The sequence below is a fragment of the Nothoprocta perdicaria genome, unplaced genomic scaffold, assembly GCF_003342845.1.
Source record: "Nothoprocta perdicaria isolate Ctin4 unplaced genomic scaffold, notPer1 scaffold_271, whole genome shotgun sequence".
Taxonomy (NCBI): Eukaryota; Metazoa; Chordata; class Aves; order Tinamiformes; family Tinamidae; genus Nothoprocta; species Nothoprocta perdicaria.
The window spans coordinates 352,967-375,544 of record NW_020455501.1 but is presented as its reverse complement, the minus strand read 5'-3'; the positions used below and the strand labels follow the sequence as shown (position 1 = coordinate 375,544).

The following is a 22,578-nucleotide window of genomic DNA, read 5'->3' as shown; positions in this document are numbered from 1 at the left end:
GCAAGATGCATTCTTCAGACAGATTCTTGTAATTTTCTACTTTTACRAGCATTTCAACAGACTGCTACAAAGGTTGGGAGAGAGCCCTGTGGCCAGCGGTGACATGAAGGAGCCCTGATGCCAACATGACTGACTGGTACAGTAATACTGCAGGGAATTGAGAAAAAAAAAACCTAAAAGTATCCGCTCTTGCACCTCTGCACCTCTAATTTAAGCTCCTCACAGCTGATAGTGAGCTGAAAATAAGACTTTTTGCGAAATATGCTGTGGCCTGAGCCTAGCAGACATGTCCCTTGGGCTGCAAAATTGGCATTTCAGTGGTATCCCCAGCAGCAACATGCCAAACTGCTGCCTTAGCAAGGCCTGAAACTCCTCCCACAAAAAAAGCCAGGTGAGAGTTGAGGCTTTGAAGGTGCTTGGGTGGTGGTGATGGTTACCTGGCCTTGACTCACGGTGAGCACTTCGAYGCTTAATGTTTTCAAAGTTTTTTCCTTTCTGGACTACAAAGAGATCTCCCAAGTTCCTTCCATTTTCTCGATATTACAGAAGATGAAATTGGTACCGGAAAGCTTTGAAGCCCTGGTCCTTTGCTCAGCTGTGTGGATAAATCTTCCCTTTAGCCACGGGGCCTGTTGAACCCCGTAACAAAGGGTCTGTTTTCATTTCATGGGAGCTGGGACAAACCCATTGAGTTTATCTCTAAAAACCACTGAGAAATCTCTTGTTAAGTGTGGCTGGCTTAATATCTTGATGTATAAGGAGAAAATCTAATGACACMCGGTTTGTTAGGGATTTATCTCTCAAGCCTGGCTGTCCAAGCCAGGAGAAGCACATGAAGCTTTGTGGGCAGACTGGGTATACCTGATGGCCACTTCCCATCTGATGACTTTCTGATAATTTCGTGCTGTTTCCAAGAATGCAATTGCTTCAAACCCGCTGCCTTGTTGTCAAGATGGGATGAGAGGAGCCAAGCAAGGTTAAAAGCTACTGGACGGACAGACTGACACAAGCACGGTGATTAAAACAAGCCCGGCCGTCGCATTCGCGTTGCAAATGCGACTAAAATTCACCAAGGGAGCCGGGTTGTCTCCTCAGCCCTTTCCAGGCTTCAGGATGCAGGAAGACAGTGAAGGAGGAGGAATCAGCTCTAAATACAGCCTCAAATCCGCGCCGGCATCAGCAGCAAGCGGAGAAGCCCCCTGAGCAAGAACAGGGGTGGAAATATTTTCCGCGATGCCCAAAATACGGGGAAAGGGATTTGCGCCGCAAGCCGCACACACGGGGCGGACCAAGGTCCGCGGAGGGAGTGAAAGAGCGGCGGGGCCCAGGCGTCCTGCTGCCCGCCCTCCTGCTTCTTCTCCTCCTCCCCTTCCTCCTCCTCCTCCTCCTCCTCCTCTCGCGCTATATAGGGTGGCGCGGGGGAGCACCGGCCCCAGTCGCCGGAGCGGGGCTGCTGAGCCGGGCTCTGCCCATGGCCAGGGCTGGGCACTAAGGGACCCGCCGTGATGAAGACCATCATTGCTGCCTACTCGGGGGTCCTGCGAGGTACGGCGGGGTGGTAGGGGAGGAAGGTGCAAGGTGAGACCCTAAACACCTGCTTTGCCAGGTGGAAAAGGGTGGAAAAAGCTTCCCTCTGCTGCAAAATGAGACCTGCTTGATTTAATTCTGTTTCCTTCTTCCCTCTCTCTTGCTTGTGGCTGTGGGTGGGTTTTGCTCTTTTCTTTTTTGGGGTGCTCTCCGGGTCTGTGTGTTGGTGAAATGCCCCTGTGCATCAAGTGCTCTCTGTGGGTAGCAAGGAGAGTGCAAGAGTTTCAGTGGCCTCTCTTGCAGCAGTGAATTCAGCCTAGTTTTCTCATGCCATCATCCTTATGCTGGCATCTGAAGTGGGGACAGAAATGAGTATTGCTCTTGCCTTTTATAAAGGCAGGTTGAAGGTTCAATTTGAAAATGTATATTTTTGTGTGCTGGAAAACACAGCTGAAGCTCTGCATTCTAGTCTGCCTGCCCTGGTGAGGCACTTCCTTGGTGAGAGGAGCAGGTTGGGTTTAGCTGCTGACATCCTGATGTGGGCAGAGCTATTGCAGCTATCGAGCACTTCCTCCTGCAGTCTCAAACAATCAGGTTGGGGCTGTAGTCATTGGATGGTCACAGCGTGAGAAATCCTGCGTTGCAGCTGCTGTGCATGCTTGTAAAAGCCGCTCTGAGCAGCTATAAAGCCAGCAAGAGTAAATATTTGTTTGCCAGAGCCTTGTATCCCTCYCACAAGGATGCCTGTCTAGGGATGTGTTGTGGAAGGACTTCCAAACAGTGGAGGTTTTGCATGAAAATGCACTTGGACGAGGATTTGCCCTCCACCTCATAGCGGCCCTTGAGTGAATGTGGTGCCCATGCTGCAGAAGACTTTGTGCTCAAAAGAGCAAATAGCGTGTTCCTTGTCGGATGAAGAAACCTGTGGAATGGCTTGTTAATAAGCAAATCATTATATGAGCAACCTGRTTAATGTATCCCCCAAGCTCCTGCTCTTCCACTGTCCTACCCAGTCCTGCATGTGCAGCTGGTGGGTATCTCTGCCAGGAAGAAGTGGCATTTACTGGGCTGGAGACCTGTGCCAGCTGGCCTGATCTTAGGATCAGCCGTGAGCTGATTGAAGAAGGTCCACATAACATTCCTATCCTGAGCTCTGGCCGTTAGAGTGGTTTAGCTCATTTATACACCCAGGAAAAGCCAGGAAACTTCCAAACGCTGCTTTCAGATTAAGGTGTTTGAATGAACTGCTCAACTGAATGAGTTGAGCTCAACTACAGTCCAAGGAAGGAGAATAAATCATTCATGGGACCTATAAAATATGTAGGTGCTGACCTGAGACCTCTGCGGCCACCCAGCCTGAGCTAGCATGTTAATGATGGATCTAGGACGCATGCATAATTCAAAACTGTGGTTTAGGGACAGTGATTGGCCTCATCTCTAGTTAATCCTGCTTAGAGATGGAAAGCTGTCTTAATTCCCTTCAGGTCAGTTTTTCTTTGAGGCACCTTGCAGGGCTCCTCCTGTGATAATTTGTGTTTCCTTACCCATTTTTGCCAGTGCTGTCTGTCTGGAGAAYCATCCTGGAGAAGCAGGAGCCATTGCCTTGGTAACTGCAGCACCTACCAAGAGCACAGCTGAGCAGCATGGCCCCTCTTCAGGCTGGCAAATTGCTTGCAGCTCTGCAGGGCCTGTCATGAGTAACAAAACGCAGGAGGACCTTCAGAGCCTATCAAAAACCCCCTTTGGGGATGGCTAAGGGGGACTTGTGGTTCAAGGGAAGGTGGAGGTGATGGGCATAGTGGTTAGCACCCAGGATCTTGGGTTCTGCTTGATTGCGTCCCAGTTGGGTTGCAGACCTGATGCACCTGAGCCAAGCAGCTCTTTCTCACCTGAGTTATCTACTCTGTTGCTAGAGCTTTTGGGGGTAGAACTACCAGGTTGGTGAAATGCTTTAATGTAATGTAGGAGTGGTGAAAGTATCAGGACTACAGGGTGGATCTCTGACTTCCATCAGTGTTTAGGGTTATAATAGTCTAGTGGTCTTATTCTGTCTTTGTGGTAGTTTTTTATGCCTATGCAAAAGCCTGATCTTTGAGGGGGAAGGCTGTATAGTCCATATTATCCTTCAGTCTCAAATCTTTTCTGCCCTGTGGCTTTGTTGTGGAGTTTGGGCACAGGACAAACCTGTCACCACCCTGCTGAATATGGCAAAGTGCAGATGATTCTTCCAAAAACCTGGTCTCTGTCTGCTTCTCCATCCATCTCTGTGTGTGCTGGGGAACTCTTTACCCCTCTGCTGTGGCTGGACTACAGCTACAAGCTCTAGAGCCATTCTGAACTTCAGGAACATGGAACAAAACTTCAGGGTGAGGAAGGAAGTGGAGGAGCAAACTAGACAGCTTCATTTGGCTCTGCCTTGGAGGTGGCCTTGTGTTGTATGGGGATTTGGCCTCCTGCTTTGGAAGGGGSGAACCTGTTGCTCTCCTGAGTAGCATCACTGCCACCTCTGTTTTAGGGTTCCTCCCCCCTTGGCAAAACTGCTTAGGACATTTGTGAAAAATACTCCTTCTCTCTAATGATGCTGCTATTGCCCTTTGCTGCTAGCTATGCTCTTAGCCTCCAGTCTGAGACATTATTTGCTGCAGATAATGCAGGATTATTTTGTAGCCTTCTAGGGAATAAGCAAAATGCTGCATTGCTGTGTACAGGGCAGTGTAATGATAACCCCACTGCTAATTTGCTCTTCTGTAGCGAATGACTTGCCATTTAATACCTCAAAGCTGGAAGTAGAGTGAGCTTGTGTAGTGGAGTCGGCAAATCTAAGCCTAAACATAAATAACTTGCATTGATCAAGTTGTCCTATATTAAATGTGTGACATCTGTAATAACTTGTTCTGCAATCTCCAGCTCTTGAATGGGAAGCTAAGTCCTCACAAGTATCCTAGTATTGGTCTGCTTATCTAATGCAGCTTTGCTGTCCCACCTCCCAAATCAGCTTTACTTCCTAAGACCTGGCTTGGCACTTCCATTTGCACTTTGTGCTCTGCAGGCACTCAACTCATTAAAGAAGCAAATTTATTTTTCATTAAAATAAGCCTTATAACTCTTGGCCAAGAGTTAACGTGCTAATTGCTTTGGAAAGGCAGCAGATGAAGTCTGGCTTTAGCAAGCTTTCAGTGTAATTACCTTTAGCACTTATATTTTCTCACAGCATTTCTTTTTGGCTGATGCTTAATTAGGAGCTATGAACAGAGCCTTCTGTTGCCTGAGTGTGAAATCCTGTTCATTTCCTCTCCAAAGACCTTTGTGTCTGCCTCCTTGCCTAGATAAGTTGTGATGTGTAATGTACTTGGTCAAAAATAAATCTTCATGGAAGTGCTCCATGTGCATTTCTTAGCTGTGTCTGCATTACATGTGCAAGTCAGTTAGCTTGATTCAATCTCTCATTGGCTCAAGATCTCCCTAGTAATCTCCTGCACCTGATTCTTGTGGGCAGCAGTGAGGCCTCCTCTGGAGGAGGCATTTCTTGGCCACCTTGCCAAGTAGCCTCACTGGAGATGTCCATGGTGTACTGCAGAGAGCTTCTTGTCTGTGTTTGGACCTGCAGCAGAGCCTGCTGCTTCACAGCTGGCCTGAGGAAGCCTTTAGGAAGCACCTGGTTCTACAACCTTTGTATGAGASCTTCTCTTAAGGTAGAGAGGAAGGAGTACTGGTGTGAAACTAGTCTTTCTGTGGTGTATTTGAGTGCTGGATGAAGAATGGTTCTCCCAGTTTGGTCAGGTCTAGCCCAGCACTCAAGGACATAGACTGTGATGTGAGTTGAAGGGTTCAGTATCTCCTTTTAAAAAGCTGTTGCTAGGATCTCTTCTGCATAGATGTGTGTTGTTAAGAATGTGACCCTAGAGGAGTAGATTGCTCCATTCTGGAATTGGTGACCATAACAGCAGCTTGCAAACACTCCAGGGCTTGGGCAAGGAGGCCAGGACACAAGCAACTGTCTTCTTCATCRGTTAGGAGATGGGTGGTTGTGTTCCTCCAGGATTAAACATCAGCCAATGGGAAGAGATGGATAGAAATGGATGTGCAAGGCCTCGGTAGTCAGTGTCCTTCTGCCTTGACGTGGTTAATCATGGGTATGTCTGATGGGCCATATTTAAACATAGTTCTTAGGCTTTCCCCCAGAACTAGATGTTGACTCTCCTATGCTTAGCACTGGGTTTTTAATATGTGAGTAATGTTTCTTGACATAGTGAAAAGCAATCCAAGGACAGGCTGGGAACTTCTTATGTCTTAACTAGGAGTTAATACCAATGTCACTTAACCCGTGATATTTACTGGTGCTATYATCTAAGGCCAAATGCTCACAGCCTGTCCAGACTGCCTCTCTAAACTGTGTATTAGAGATGTAGATTTCAGCTTATCAGTTAACACTTCATTATAGTGACCAGTCTTATATTCTTCACCAAAACCTAGTCTGTCTGGGGTAGCTATTGAACTTCTGTCTACTCAGCTCCCTGCTGGAAATATTCATTTTGTTGTCTTGGAAGCAAACCGGTCAAATCTCATCAGACTTACAAAGCTATGAAACTGTACTTTGATGGGGAAGGTGGTGGTGGTGTCTGTCATGACATGGAGAGGAAAATGGCTTTCAAAATCCCCGAGATRGGAATTTTGAACTTTGCAGAAGAAGCGGCAGTGAAGCTTGTTTGGCATTTAGGATCAGGGGAAGCATAAATTAACATAGGGCAACTGCAGCCAGGGACCTGACCTGGTGGTCTGGCTCTAAAACTGGGCTGATGCTTACTGTGTAGCTCACTTCTGATTTCCTTTTCTATCAGAAATGGTCAGAAAGGCATGTAGTTTGGAAATACATAACTTGTAGTTCTCAAAAGCCCCTGTACTTCTTCTGACTTTCAGGTTGTTACTGTAGCTGGYTGGCTCTACTAGAGGAAACACTTCATTTTGCTAGAAATCTAGACTAACTGAGGGATCTTTATGCAGAGCAACAAGGAAGGGCTGGATAGGCTGTCATCACTTGGGCTGAACACACACAAGCAAGATAGAAAAGTCATTTCAGGCGGAAGCTGGCTCCTTCAAATGTGAGATTGGTGTACTGGTTATGAAGCTCTCAAGGTTGCTTTCATAAAGGCTTGATGCTCCAGTGTGCTGCTTCAAGAGGCAAAAGGAAGTCTTTGAGTAGGAAGTGCAGCTTCAAACCTGTCCATAGCAGAGCTGTGTGACTGGATCCAGAAGGAGGGCTGTCCTGTGCTAATGCAGTTCTTGCCTTAATTGTATATGTGATGTGGGAGGAAGCAGGATGGCTTTTCTGCTCTTTTGCTGGATCAGGGCTGTGCATTGCAGCTGCAGGACTAAGTTACCCRCAGCTCTGATCTGGAGAGAGCTGGGCAGCTTTGTGAGCCAGGAAGGGGACCTGGACTTCACCAATGCAGCTCTAATAGTCCTCCTTGACCCATCTGGAAAAGTGACTCCTGACTTCAATTTTCTCTTTAACAAGAGGTGCTGCAGCTCCCCTGTTCCTGGAGGGGAAGAAGCTAACTATTAAATAGAAAGACAAATATGTAAACTTCACCTGCTGGCTTTTAATTGGTCAGCAGCTTGATTTGCATTTTAGTACTTGTGAAACGAAGTAATGAAATTAAAAGTGAAATCAAAACCACTTGCAAGTGCTTTCTACTGTAAGTTTTCTAGCATATCTGCAGATGCTGCAGTGCRTGGTGGTTACTCATAGGAATCTAGTCTTTCAGTTCAGTTTTGTGTGTGTGTATATATATTTTTTTCCAACTGAATAACTTCAGCCCTCTAAAGCAGTGGCTTTCAACTACTACTTCCCCTTTGTACTCCTTTAGAAATACTGTGCTTTCCTTACCCTTTGAGCTGTGGATCCCAGGGGTCTTGGACCTTGTTCAATCCACCCTTGAGCTGTTTTGTGCAAGTCCGGAGTACAACACTTTCCTTGAGCACGTACATGGGAGTTGTGCAACAGGCTGGGAAGAACAGATGAGCAATAACTTAGACCAGTCTGGTGCATGTTGACTGCTGACTTGGGACAGCTGATCTTGTCTATCATGGTGAACCTGAGGGTTTCCTTGTTAGCAAAGGCTACTTCCAGGAAGCAGCAATTTGAAACAGGGATACAGGGTTCAACAGTGTTAGGACTGGTTCTACTCTGCAAGAGTCACTGGCTTGTACTGGAACTACAAGATGTCCCCAGCACTGGGTTAGAAGAAGCCTTGRTGTGTGACCTGAGTAATGTCCCTTGCACCTTTACAGGCAAGTTAATCAGAGATGTGCTCAGGTGCTAACTCATTTTACTGTTCCAGTGCCCCCTCACAACTGGATGTTTGTGGGCTGGAGTGCTTCTTCCGGATATTTAAGCTCCATGAGTAGCTTTGGACAAATCTTGCTCTAAAAGCATGATTCATGCACATTGATTTGAAAATCATCTATGAAAATCATCTCAAAGTATTGTGTAAGCTTAACTCACCTTTAAAGGGAGCATCTGCACACAATGTAAAAATGTAACCTGATTATTTTGTCATTAGGTACAGGTTCGAGCATTCTCTCTGCTCTGCAAGATTTGTTCTGGCTATCAAAATCCAAAGTAGAGAAACAACTCCAGATCATCTCTGTGCTGCAATGGGTTCTCACTTTCCTTGTCATGGGTAAGTAAAGCCTTTTGGCTCGAAAGCTTTCCTGCTTTAAAATTCTTCTAGAATTTCCATGCAAATATGTTAGCTTTGGAAAACAGTAGTCATGTAAAAGCTTATTTATTGTATATAAACAGCAACGGGGCATCTGAGGGGTGGGTATTGCAGAGGACGCTTATGTGACTTGATACTTTGGCAAGAAACTTTGTCCAGATGTAGACAGTCATAGAAGTTATGGGAAGATCTACTGATGGTCACTTCATGGCTATGTTGTGCTCTCCCACACGTCCTTCTCTTGGCTTGGTGGCCCCAGAGATGGGCACAAAGTATTCTGGTATTAGTCTACTAAAGCAGTGAGGATTGTTAGTCTGACATACTGCTTTCATAAGAAGCTTCAGACTGTTTTCCTAGTGGTGTTCTTAATCGTAATTCTACAGAAGAAGCATGTGGACTGCAGTCAAAGTTGAGCAAGTCTCTTCCATTACAATTTAGCTTCTAAATTAGCTAAAACAGAATCACTTGTGGATAGGATGTCTGGCAAGCTGGTAGGACTGTTGTTGTAGAGGTGGTRTAGAGTCATACATACTGCTGAGGAAGAAAGCCCCGTGGCTGGTCACAGCAAATCTTGGTGCTGAAGAAGTGTCCCTTGCCTGGTGAGACTGGAAGAGTTTCAGCTGGAAAAACTATGGAAAGCGGGTAGAGGAACTGGGTGGCAGGTAGCTTTGTAGGAAGCAGTTTCAGTCCTATATAAGGACTCTTAGTTAAATCCAATCTGAGGATTAATGACCTCACATGACGGCTTAAGTACAGAAGGGTCAAAAGGCAAGGGGTTCTTAATGCCAATGGTAATGTCCTCTGCAGACCAAAATCTGACACTACTGTGTTTGTCTCTCTTTCTTGGACTTACCCAGGTATTGCTTGCACTTTAATCCTCATGTACATACTATGCACAGACTGCTGGGCCATTGCTGCTCTGTATTTAGCCTGGCTGGTATTTGACTGGAATACACCAAAGAAAGGTAAATATTCCAGACCAGATCACTGCTGTTCAAGTGTCCCTATCTTTAGATAAAGAGTTTCCCATCTTGGTGGGGCTTTTTGGCTGAATTTGAGAGCATTTTTTTTCCCCACTGAAGCGTGCAAGTGTATGCTAGGCACAGGGAGTGTCTGCAAGCTCTTTTGATATTTAGGGCAAGGCAAGATAACATTCATTGATGTCTTGTCATTGCCAATTGGTGGCAATGGACGTGTAGAGCTTGGGGATTTTTCTGTGTAACTTGACCTTCCTTCCCCTAAGGACAAATGTGGTAACATGGAACTGTTGCTAGCTTGAATTAGCCAGTTCCCTACCACAATAGAGCATTAAGTTTGACCCCGGCCTGAATTTGAGTCGGACCTTGTGTAATTTGCCAAAATGGTCTGAAGTGCTCAACACTGATTGCTTAACSTGATCTCTGCAGAAGTTACCCCATTTTCCTCTCCCTTGAAGTGAAACTGTTCATTTCTCTCCAGTAGTAAGATAGAGGACTTCAGATCAGATATGCTTCTAGGATGCTTGGTGGGAACCCATGTGGAATAGCTTTTAAAATGTGACTTGCTTTCTCTCCAGGAGGTAGAAGATCCCAGTGGGTCAGAAACTGGGCTATATGGAGATATTTCAGAGACTACTTTCCAATAAGGGTAAGTAATGGTTTTATGCAATAATAGGACTAACCATTTTGGAAACAGATCTGTAATAACTCCTGTGGACATGACTTTGGACATGTGCTAGTCAGCCCACAACAGTGAAGTGTAAGCAGGACATGATTATTTAGCATTGCCATATCACTGTGTGGAGTCACTGCAGTTGTGAAATCTGAAATGCGTCATTGGTGATGGCAGTATTGTCACTTGCAAAAACTCTGCTTTTTAGCCTTGTCACTAAGCTTCCCTGCTGGAATCTCCAGATAGAATATGCTGAAGCAGTCTTGCCCTGTCTCTGCTTCTATTGCAAATGTATCTTAGCTTTGGCCTAAAACACAGTTGGCTGAAGGACTTGGAAGGGAGCAGAGGGCAAATTTGGCTGGGATGAAGCTCAAATCTTCTTTGGAAGGACACAGGTGAAGGGAGCATTATGTAAGATATGAGAGGTTATGGCATTTTCTTCCCTGAGCAAGGGGAGAGTGGGACCTTGGAGTGGCTTTTAATAAAACCAGCCTGCCCTAATGCAGCCAGACTTCAGAAGGGAGCAGAGAATCCAGTTTCAGTATAAGCTGGACTCCTTTTCAAGGTTGTTCGTCCTCTGAGTGAGGCTAGTGAACAAATGTTGTCACATGCTTGTTGTRCTGTTAATGATGCTGGCAGCTCTTGGCAAGCAGAGGCATACATGGAAAGTATTAGAGCTACAGAGGCTACTAAAGGCTGGTCACCCCAGCCTTGGAGCTAATGGAAAAAGTGCACGCCTTGGTGTTGAACATGGGTCTCATGTGAGTTGTTTGCTCAAGTACTGAGCATCAAGTCCTTGGTACTGGAACAAATCCTGCCTTCCTGGTATTGCTGAAGGCTAAAATGGAACAGTTTAATGTAGGGACTTGATACGACAGGGTGACCTGTAACAGCTGGTGTCCTTGTTCCAGTACTCCTCTTATGGCATATTTAACACATCTATGGAAACATGCTTTTCACAGGCCATGCAGATCAGATCCATTCCAGGTGTTATAGAAGTTTGTCAAACAATAGAGTTAAAGTCAGATTAGAAACGAAGCTGGGTAGATAAATTGACCTTCTGTTATTTTAAAATACTTGCTAGTATGTGTAGTGCATTTGCAAATGCTGCTTACAATTGCAATTATTTTGTCGCTAAGGGATAGAATTGCTTGAAGTTCAGAGCCCACTGATAAATGGGATGCAAAGGGCAGAGCAAGAGGGATAACTGCTGTGGTAGCTTCTGTATCTAGAAAMATAACCAGCTGGTTGCATGTTTGATAAAACCTTCTCCAGGGAGGTGTGGGAAACCCTCTGCAATCATGGAGCTCTTCCTGAATAAAGCACAAACGCAATGTGATGCAGGGAGTGGTACCRACAACCAGAACTGCATGAGCTTGCTAAGGGCTGGGGAATTCCTTAGATAAGAGACTGAGGTGATTGGGCTAGAAGGACACTGATCTGGTCACCTGTTAAATCTTCTGTCTGCAAAATTCACCTTGGCTGCATTCTGAACAGTCTTGGGTAAGAGTTCACAAGGGTTTGGTTCCTCACCCTGGCTAATGGTTTGCTAGGAGAGTTGTCACCTTGTCCTGCACCATTTGTGATGCTAAACTTCAGAGTAATGCTCTGCTTGGGTTTTGCAGACTCTGCATGTACAGCTGGACTGGTTGCATGTATGCTGGARGTACTGTTTGCATTGGGGCTATTGGCCCAGATTTCACTCCTGTTCCAGAAAAGAAATGGGAAGTAGTTTTGAAGAATGTTTCCAAAACCCTTAAGCAAATCCCTTCAGGAATAGGGAGACCATGTCCAGGGGGTGGCAGAAGCCTTAATSCTAGATGTACTTGAAAGCAGAGATTTCTTAATATGCTCTTTAGTCACTGGTTTATACTCTGAAGGCTGAGGTTTCCTCCTGGCAACTCTGGGTGAGTTCTGAGCTTTGAGCTCTGATCTTGGGCAGGGGCAGGATCTAGCAGGACTGAAACGACACCAGCTTGAACCTCTGATAGCTGTTTATATTTTCTAGCTAGTTCTGCTGCATCACTCTATACCTGTACCTGCTGGCATCCAGCTTGCTTTGACAACATTCCTGCATGACAAGCAACAGGGTTTGCTCTGATTATCTTTTCAAATAAGGCTTAACTTGTACCCAAGGGTGCAGTCTCCCATCCTGATTCATCCTGTAACTATCTGGAGATATCCAGACCTATATGAGGCTGGGAACTAGCCTGAATTTGGCGGAATTTCCACTCAAGAGCAGCAGTAGCCCATGTTTGCTGGTGCCCAACTGGCCTAGCCTCTCACTGGTGAGCATGGTGCTGTGCTTTGACTGGGCTATACTGCAGTGCTGTGGATGCAGGGCAGGTCTCAGCCAGCCTCCCAAGGTGAGGACAAAATGTGGGGCATGCCTTGATCTAAAGGTCTTGAGGCAAAGAAGCCAGCACTTGATAAGCAGTAGYAGTGTTCACATTCTCAACAGCATTTCAGGTAGCAATGGCTGCAGACCTTTGGCYAAATGGGGATGTAAAGCACTGAGCATATGCCTGATGTGTGCAGTGAAGGTTTTATATATATATTTTTTTCTCCTGCTACTGGAGAGTCTGTGTCCAGAGTAGGGACTTCTGCAAGACAGTATTTATCTTGCACTCTGGCTTGCTGCCTTCCTGGCAAAGCCTTTTCCTTAGGCTGTTGTTACAGATGACTTGCAGAATAGAAAGGGAGGCTTCTGCTTCCCGTGTGTAATGTAGGGGACTGGTAATAGAGCCTGAAGGATTTTCCTGGAGCTGGAATACATTGCTGGAAGGAAGGTGAGAGTAGGAAGGAGAGGAAGGAAGGTGCAAGCTTCAATGCAGGTTTCTGCTGCTTCATTTCTGCATGTTTCTGCAGTCACTGCTGTGTTCCCCTTGTACACAGGTTGAAAAGATGAACACCTACCTACACTCCTTATTTTGACCATRTTCTTTGCTGGTACCTGGTGCTGAGCAGCAGTCTCTCTGCACACTTGAATGTGCTGATTATTCATCCTGTATCTACAAGTAAAGCTGGCAGTTCTGTTCCCTGGGTGAACTTGGCATGTCAATATTTTAATTCTGTCTCTCTTACAGTATTTGAATTGTTTTATTGCTTCTGTAGCCAGTTTGCATCTGTTTAAAGAAATCTGTTTATACAGGAACAAGTGGTTGAATCTTTGCTACTGAAATGGGATCTGTCTTGAACAGGAGTTTACAGCAGCTGGGAAAAGGTGTTACTGCAGCAGAATCCAGCTTTATTCCCAGTTATTGTTGTCTGGGATGCAGCAAGGATCTGCTGCTGTATCCTGTAATGGAGCATTAAGGTTTCAGCGAGTTCATGCCTGTATTGGTCTGGAGAAGGATTTGCTAGAACGGAAAACCCATTGAAGACTCAGGACAGTTACAAAAGTCATCAAATGATGGCTTCAGCAGCTCCTAAGCCCAATAAATCAGCCTCTTCTGCTCTTGGAGACACAGCAGCTCAATATTTGCTTGACAGATAGCAAATTCTACCTGAAGAAGTGCAAGACTAGTATGGGTTATCAGCCTCCTAAGGAAAGCTTTACTTTTATGTGTTGGCTTGAGCCTAGGGGTAGGTACTTAAGGCCCTTAATTCTAGGTCTGCTAGGATAAAATGCAGGGAATTAAGGCTGTCTTTGCCTTCAGTGGTGACAGCTCAGCCTCTAGGCTGGGTCCATGCATTCATGGACCTGCACTAATATCTGCACTAGCAGCTACTGCAACTTGTCTGGGTTTCTGGCAATCCTTGGTTGCCCTGGATTGAACTGAAGGGAAGACTTGTCCCCCAGATTGACCATGGTGTAGTCACCTTCTCTGAACCCATCACCTGTCATGGGATAATTTGCTATGAGTAGTGACATGGGGCAAACAACTTGCAGGGAATCTGGGGGGAGAAAGCACCTGTCTAAATGCTGRGTGGGCCCTTGGTTCCCTGTCCTGGTTCCCTCCGTACCCCTTGCACTACTTGGGCGGCTGGGCTGGGTATCAACATGAAGGGGAAGTGTCACCTTACACCTCTGCAACAGGAGGTCTTGGATAGTGACCATGGAAAATAAGCCTGGAGCTTGGCCAGGGCTCATATGAAGATTCATTTGCCCAAGTGATGGACTCTGCATGGGAAGTGGGTGACCTTGCACGTGGCCGAGGGGTGAGAGCTGGATGCTCGCCATGGCTGGCAGCAGAACAGCATGTCTTCTAYAGTGCCTCTTGCAGCACAGACTGTGGCTTTGAGCTCCGGGGCAGCAAGGACAAACACCTTATTTTCAGCCAGCTTCTTTTTAAAGGGACTGAGCTTGTTGTAGGTGAAGGATCAGGCTCAAAGCCCATAAGCTTCCACCCTGCTCTGAGAACTGCTCTCAAGAAAAATCTCTGCCAGGCACAACGCTGGTCCAGCTGAGCCAYGTGTCTGTAGCTACTGGGACTTGAGTTTCTCCTACTGCTGAGCAAGAGCTAACAGGCTAAGGGGACAATTGCTTATTGTAGCATTGCTTTTTTTCCATTTGGTCTGCCCTGGAGAGTRGATTCCAGCTCTCATCTGAGAGCTGTTTCTTAATTGGTCAAATCAGAGCAAGAGCTTTCTCCACCCTGGGGCTGGAAGGCCGAGTCATCAGCTGTGAACTGGTGAGGGGCAAATGGAAAGGATGTCTCAGTGCTGTGGTATGGGCCATGTGGCTCAGCAGAGCTGCTGCAGTAGGGGTGATCATGAGCATCTTTGCATGCTTTTTGCAGCCCCATGTGACTTCAAAACTGGAAGAAAACAGAGGAGCAGTCAACGTGCTGAATGTGCTCCTGGTCGTGTCATGCCTGTGCCGTTGCTGGCCTCTGAAATAAATGCAACTGCTGCCACCTGGGAGGTGATGGGAGGAGAGGAGCAAATTCCTGGGCACCCTGCTTCAGTGTGGTGCAATGGGTTGTGTTGAATCATGCTGCAAGTAGCTGAAACCCAAGTTGCTTGTTATTGCCAGAGGCCTCCTGGGCCAAGGTGGTGGGGGATGTAATGCTGGTGTGATGCYTTGGAAAGCTGCACTTTTTCCTACGTGAGCTGTAGGCCACAGATTGTGACCACAGWTTATAAGCAATTTGGAGGCTGGGGTGCAGTTCTGCATCTAATGAAGCCGTTGATGGCAGCTGGAGTATTGCATCTATTTGTCAAAATTCATATCAATGCTTTATGTGTGTTGTTGTTATTTAATTTTATCTGATTCCTGTTCCTGTATTAGCTGAAGAAAAGGAGCTGTGAAGCTAGTAGGTGGTTTGTTTCTCTGCTGGTCTTAAGTGCAGCATGAGGCATCAGTCCTGTTGTACATTTATTGGGAGTCTGGAATTGCCTGATGCTTGGGATACTACTGCTACAGCACTATTTAAAATAAAAAAAAAATGGACCTGATGAAAGCATGTTGTGCACAGCTGAGAACACCTCAGTGTGGCAAAGATATGAAAATGGATGAGTAAAAGGCTAGGATGGTTGTGCAGCCTCCCATTGCTATGGTCTGTGCTGGAGCACAGCCTGTAGAAATCCAAGCACTGCTCTAGGTGGCTTGAGGCTTTTGCTGGCACTTTGAGAGGAACTAGGCAGAGCAAAATTTCTTGGAAAACAGGCCAGATATTTTGGTTGTACCTGGCAAGTAAGATGCCAAGGCYATCAGCTTCTGTCTTGGAAGATGGCCTGCAGGTAAGTGAGCAATTGGTCTGTTTTCAGGTATTAAGTAAACCTGGCTCAGTAAGAGGACACTGAAGCTCTTCTCAGCTAGAGTGTGAGCTGCTAATGTACTGAGACGGGGTCTGGAAGCAGTCCCTGCTGTGGTTAGAGGACCAGGAAGAACTTGGTTTGGGCAAAAGGTTTGCAAAAAAACTTTTGAAAGCGGTGTGGGGAAACAAAAGACAGGCTGCTGAAACCCAAAACTTGTTCCTGTTGGCTGTCATGGTCATCTTGACATCTAAGATCAGTTTGTATATTTTCTTCCCCTTGATTTTTTTAGGAGTTAATTTTACTGCAACTTCTGCTCTCCAAGAAAACCCATAACACTAGTTCCTTTTTTTCCCTGGTAGGAAAGGCTGCAAAAGCAGTAGAGTTACCCTGGGGACTTCAGAGTTTGTGGGTTTTTTGTTTATTTTTTTYCTTCGCCCTGTGGTTCTAGTCATTACCTGAAAACATACGTGTTCATTCCATTTTTCTTTTCCAGCTGGTTAAAACCCACAACCTGTTGACCACCAGGAATTACATTTTTGGGTACCATCCGCATGGCATCATGGGCCTGGGTGCCTTTTGCAACTTCAGCACAGAGGCCACAGGAGTCAGCCAGAAATTCCCCGGGATCCGACCATACCTTGCAACACTGGCTGGGAACTTCAGGATGCCCATTTTGAGGGACTACTTAATGTCCGGTGGTAAGAGCAAATGCATTTTGCTTCTCCTTTCTGTGCCCTTGCTTCCAAGTTTTTTCTGTCCTTTGAAGTCAAAAGTTGCAGCAAAGTCCTCAAAAACACTTCTCTCTGGCAGCATCTGGCAAATATTGCTCTTGGTTGTCACAGGAGGTGAATAAAGGTTGTCCTGCTTCAGCTGCAGTCCCTTACTTAAGGACTCTCTTCTCTAAAGATGTATTAAGGGTATCCATCTGTAGCGGCAGATACAGAAGATGGAGATGCAAAGCAAGCCTTAATTCACACCTGGAGGTGCTAATAGGCAAAGAAGTCACCCTAGCCGAAAGGGCAAACTGTTCTTAGGGTCTGAAACTAATAGCATGGGTAGAAATGCTCCTCTTATTATGTGAATTGCAGTGCAGCTAGGCTTTATCCTGGTGTCAGAAGATGGAATTAGTCTGTCCCTTCCTGCAGAAGCATTCCCTGACCTAGCATGTGTCTGAGGAATTTCCCATCTTTGGGACAACTTGGGCAGCTGCATCATCACAGGGACGATGGTGACTTTGGTTTGGCTGCTTGTGCTTGCCCTTCTGGAGCAAAGAGCTTGGGATATTGCAGCATTTCAGCTGTGCCATTGTGCTTGCTGCTCTCAGAGCTGACCTGCAACCAAAGACTAAACCAGACATTTTGATGCAGCCTTTTAGCTGAATCTTAATGTATGGCTGGCAGAGAGAATAGGAGTATCTGTACTTGGCTCTTAATTACCTGGGAAATGAAGTCCAGACTACTGAAATTTTGTGGGAGTTGGAAGGGAATGCTCCTGGATCTCGTGGAGGAAAGCTCTGTCCTACCCAAGAATCTCACAAGAGTGATGTTGGTGTCTGAAACAAGCTGGTGTTATCTTTCTGCATCAGATAAAAACAACTAAATAAAACTGTGGTTTCCTGGGGATCTTGCAGTGCATGAAGTCATGTTCCTTTTTTTTTGGAAGGAAAGTGGAAAAAAGACATTTATCACTGACAGACCTGTCTGGCTATGCCAGATATCTGCAATTAAAGAGGGAAATTCTGCTTGCTCTGGGTTTGTAAGCAAGCAAGACTGATCTCTCAAACAAGGTTAACTTTATGGAAGGATCATTCTTCTCTGATTATATTGATATTTAAGGGTGGCAGTGTGATGGCTTTAATGTCACTTTGGAAGTGCTAATGCATCCTTCAGTCCTTGAGTTGTGTGGATGAATCGTTTCAAGTGAAACCCTGGTAAATACTAATCTGATGCATGTACTGAGTCTGTAAATTGTGGCAGACCTGTTTTGTCACATTTCTTATTGCCTACTAGAGATCTTAGCTGGAGCTGGAATCCCCTAAGGTTCAGGGAAATGGCYAGGAGAATCCTATATACTATGCATATGTGCTCAGGAGCCTCTGGATAAACTTGTCTGCCTTCTCTGGGGGAAGGATTTTGAGGCTTAGGGCTGTGAGCGGCGCTTGTTTCACAAGCATGAAATGGCTGGGAACAAATCTGTGGGCCTGTTAGTAAGGGCTGCATGGTCAAAATAAGCCTTAGTGTGAAGAATTTGAGCTACTGAGCAGCAAGCTTGGCTTGTGAGCCTTTTGGAGGGAGTGTGATAAGGGAGAATTGTAGTTGTGTTTTAGTTATTTTTCTTGGAGGTTTTTCTCTTCAAAATACTTAAATCTATATAGAATTAAGTCTGCTCCCTTGTGGTTTGGAGCTGGGACTTCATGTGACTTCAGTGCACATTTTTCCAGGGTATGTGTAAAGGGCTTGCAGACTTGCATCATGCAGTTCCATGGGGCCAATTGATCATTCACTTCTTGGCTCAAGTGATGACTACCCTGAGACCCGCAGAATCAGCTTCTAAAATTAATTTGGGTAGTGTTGCCCCTCCCATTGTTTTTCAAATATTCAGCATGGCTCTGATGTGTTATGTGGATGGGAATGTAAATGGTGGCATCTGATCTGCTGACAGGCTTATCCTGGATAATAATTAAACAGTCTCTGACTAAATGTAGTATAAGAGAATGAGTTGAGTTTCAGAAGTAGAGAATTGTGCTCTATTTTTAGAGCAGGAGATGAAATTAAGTACTGTGATAGAGGGGTACAGCTCCCTCAGTATGAGGTAGATGGCTAAAGAATTTCCAAGCAATTTGACCCAGGTAGGGATTTAGCAGGGTGTACTGTCCTACAGATCTGTCCTTCTGAGAGCAAAACCAGATGGTGATGCTCTAATAATGCCAGAGCTTGAGCTATCTCAGGAAAAAGTTGGTTTTGAAGCTGACCGTAAGAGGTTTATGGGGAAAGTTTGTCCACTTACGCTGCTTGTATCACTAATGCCTTCTTATGAGAACAGAAGGCCTATTCCACCACTTGCTTTTGCTGGGTAGCAGTTTGATCTGGCTTTCATAGCCAGCAGTGTGTGCTGTGCTTCTACCCTAAAGCTAATCCAGCACCTAGTGCAAAATTTATTTTGAGGGAAGATCTCAATTGCCTGTGACATTATGAAATGTGGAAGAAAAATTTTGCTTGAAATGCAATTACTTTGCCAGCACTAAGTTACCAGCTTCAGAAGAGACAGTTGAAGTCCTTTTGTATTAAGGAAATTATTTAAGAGCTGGCAGAGTTTATGGCTTAGCTGAGTGTTGTCCAGCTCTAAGTACCTGCTTGGAGAACAGATTACCTGACAACATCCCTCCATCCTCCAATCACAAGATATCTTGGCAGCTCTACTCAATCAAGGCATGAGCTTTCTGCTCCAAGGCTGGCTAGTGTCCTCAGGATTATCCAGGCTGTTCTAAATCTTGTAGCTTGACCCTTATGCCTCTCTCCTTAAATATAGGTATATGTCCTGTGAACCGTGACAGCATAGACTACATCTTGTCCAAGAATGGTAGTGGCAATGCCATCATCATTGTGGTGGGAGGTGCAGCAGAGTCTCTTAATTGCACCCCAGGGAAGAACTCTGTGACACTGAAAAACCGGAAAGGATTTGTGAAATTGGCTCTACAGCATGGGTAAGAGGCTGTCTCTAAACTAGTTTAAGCACTTCTAGCCTACGAGAGGTGCTCTTGTCTCCAAAGTGTCTAATTGTTTGCATGGTTTCTCCTCTCTGTGCTTTTGCTGTGTTGTAGGGGTTTGTGCCCAAAGCCTTGTCTCTGTTCTGTTTATGGACAGCAGAGAGACAGGAAGCTGCTGAGGACAGCAAGGATCTTTTAGTGAAAATCGGATGTGATAAATATCTTCAGTGATACCACGGTGTAGCATCTATGATTGCATGTACATAAGATAGTAYTTGCTTCAAATGATTGCATATGTTAAGATAAGGTTTACACATGTTGAAATCCTAGACTTAAATGCATTTTGTGTCAGGAGAATTTTTGTTTATACCTTAAAGYGCATCTATCATGTATCAGGCCAAGTCTAGTTAACTTGTTGTCAGTATCTCATACTGCAAACAAAGCTCTAGCTAATAAAATCTGCAAAAGCAGAGCCTGAAAGAGCAAACAGGAGCAAGTTTGGTGCTGCAGTATTGATTCAAGTTCACTGGCATGGGGCCCTAACACCCTTCTGTCTTTCTAGGGCAGATTTGGTTCCTGTCTACTCATTTGGGGAGAACGAAGTGTACAAGCAGGTGATCTTTGAGGAGGGCTCCTGGGGAAGATGGGTGCARAAGAAGTTTCAGAAACACATTGGCTTTGCTCCGTGCATCTTTCATGGCCGTGGCCTCTTCTCCTCCAACACATGGGGATTGTTACCCTACTCCAAGCCCATCACCACTGTTGGTAAGTGCTTGATATAAACATGTTTTTTGCTTTAGGCTTTTCCAGAGAAGCATATCTGAGTCCGGGCCATACATATCTCTAGCTTGGTCTTGGACTCTTGACTAGAACTTATGTTTTTCCTTCTATATTAAACTTCAAGCACAGCTAAGAACTAGAACAGCTTCTAGAGGCTGAAAGCCTCCAGTCTTGCTCTTCAGGCTTCTGTAGGACACCTGTGAGCTCTTTTGGGACAAAAGCTTAAATATGAAGCAGCCTGACCCATGATGCTCCTAGGACTGACTGTGGTGCTGCTTGACACTTGAGTTGACACTTGAGCCTTGGAGGCAACCCTGAAATGGGCCTTCAAGCTTTCTATCCCCAAGCAGCAAGGCTTTGGAGGAAAGAAGGGTGCTKCTTCACCATGCTATTGCAGTGTGCATGGGAGAATGTGTAAGAAAAGCGATTTTTGTCTTGGCTGTTGTTGAGCAGGGATTTATTGCTAGCCTATGAACAGCAGCAAAACTTCCCTACCCTTCTGGACAATGGGAGCACCTGCACTTTCACTGGYGAAATCCTGCTGTCCTTTGCACAGGCAAAGTCCCATTTGCTCTAGGAATCACTGTTGTTGGTGGGGYAGTTGTAGTTCCTCATTGGAGCCTAGCAAAACTGGGGAGCATAGTACAGCTTGCAGAAAYTGGCTTCTAATGTAGATGTGCTGAACTAGCTTAGCCAAGGCCTTAGCAAASAGCTCTCCAGGATGCACAGGAATGGTCAGCCTAACATGTGGATCTTTGCCTTTTCAGTTGGGGAGCCCATCACCATCCCCAAGATCTACAATCCATCTCAGAAGGAGATAGACTTCTATCACAGCATGTATGTGAACTCCCTGATCAAACTCTTTGATAAATACAAGAGCAAATTTGGTCTGCCAGAGACTGAGGTTTTGGAAGTCAACTGAAGGGACTGGCTCAGCAGCATCTCCTCTTGGAATCAGCACATCCTCTGCAGGAGTCCAAGCTGTCGTCATACATTTGAATGTGTGTGTGGGTGTGTGTGTCTTTCAAAGGAAGTGTTAAAGCATTGTTACATCTCTTGGAGAAAAAAAAAATAATAAAAAAGGCTTTGCTTTGGATAAATCCCATTACAAACTTCTTTCTATCCAAAAGAGCACAACTCTCTATTGCTGTGAGGATTTGGATGGGGGAAATGATTGCCTTTAATCTGGTCTATAATGCTCTTGGATTGCCAGAGATGGATTAGAAGCATTCCTATGATTGTACCCACCAGCATAAGCTATTCTGGGAAAGTGGGATCCGTTTGGTTTATTTAATCAAAAAGCAGCTGGCTGATTTGACCAGAACAGCAGTATTACAGGCACGTTGCACAAGAGCCATGTTGATAAATGCTGGCACAGCACAAGGGCATTTCTGGTTTGGAAAAGCCCCTCCTGAAAGCACAGGCAATGCAAGCAAGTTGCTGAGCCCCTAGGTGAGGCACCCACTGTGCCCAGTGCAGAAACCCAACAGACATGGGCATCCAATGGACCTTGAGTCAGTGTATTGGATATTTTGGTGGCTGTAGCTCCACTTCTGTGTTTAATGTCACTTTATGAGCAGGTCTGTCCCTAGATGCTGCTTGCATGGGGGCRTGTAGCAGGAGATACTGGATTTGGTGATAGCTGCAGCACTCCAAAGCTCTAAGAGTGCTGGCATGTGCAATGAGGTRGCCCCAATGGTGCAGACCCTTAGGCTAGTCTGTAGGAGTAACTGCAGTGGGACAGTTCATGAGAAAAATCTTGCTGGATCCCAAAGTATTTGGGGAAAGCTAGGAGTTGATTCCTGCCTGAGGATGGTTTTTATAACTATTCCACCCAGTGTGAATGCAAAGGGATAGCCTTTTTTATGCATAGGTTCTAAAATGTTTTTTAAAGGGTTTATAAAATGTTTACGTGGCTGTGAACACTGCTTGTAGTGAGATTTCTTCAGAGTACAGTGTGTTTTAGCAGAAACCTGAACCACTGCACTACTTGCATGTCTGACCTGCCTTTTCAACGGTTTGGCTGAGTGTTTCAAGCTCTAAAATGTGCCTTTGTTCCATGCAAGAGGATGGTCCTTCACATTCCTGAAATCTTGCCTCTAATGACAAATGTTCATCTGTCATATTTGATAGACTTGTATTACAGATTTACTTTTTTGTACAAATTTATAGAAATAAACTGGAGCAAAAAAATGAGTGTTGCTTTGGTGTCTTCAGTGTTACAGTAGTGTGTGAGCTGGGGGACATGTAGTTTGTGTAATAGCAGCTGTGCCCTGACTTTCAAGGGGGTGAAGCTGCTCTGCAGTTTTATGTAGGACATCCTGGATGGCTTAAATCTGTACTGTTTAATGTTTTTTTTTCGTTGTTCTCCTCTTTTATTTTTTGCCTATGAGCCTGTAAGGAGCTAAGGAAGCCTGTATCCCTGGGCTTCCATAGTTCAAGCCCTATTACTCCTCTTGGCGAACTACTTTATTTTTGTCACTCCCTTGC

The 22,578-nt window shown here is 45.4% G+C and overlaps 1 protein-coding gene across 1 annotated transcript; it reads left to right on the top strand.

The window, feature by feature from the left end:
- The first annotated feature begins 1,465 nt into the window (after positions 1-1,465).
- DGAT2 (diacylglycerol O-acyltransferase 2) lies at positions 1,466-22,225 on the top strand. The gene is made up of 8 exons (XM_026040967.1): positions 1,466-1,545; positions 8,091-8,210; positions 9,107-9,214; positions 9,805-9,875; positions 16,096-16,300; positions 19,131-19,305; positions 19,871-20,073; positions 20,856-22,225. The coding sequence occupies exons 1-8, from the start codon at positions 1,506-1,508 to the stop codon at positions 21,008-21,010; spliced, it is 1,077 nt and encodes a 358-aa protein (XP_025896752.1). The 5' UTR covers positions 1,466-1,505; the 3' UTR covers positions 21,011-22,225.
- The last annotated feature ends 353 nt before the right edge of the window (positions 22,226-22,578 follow it).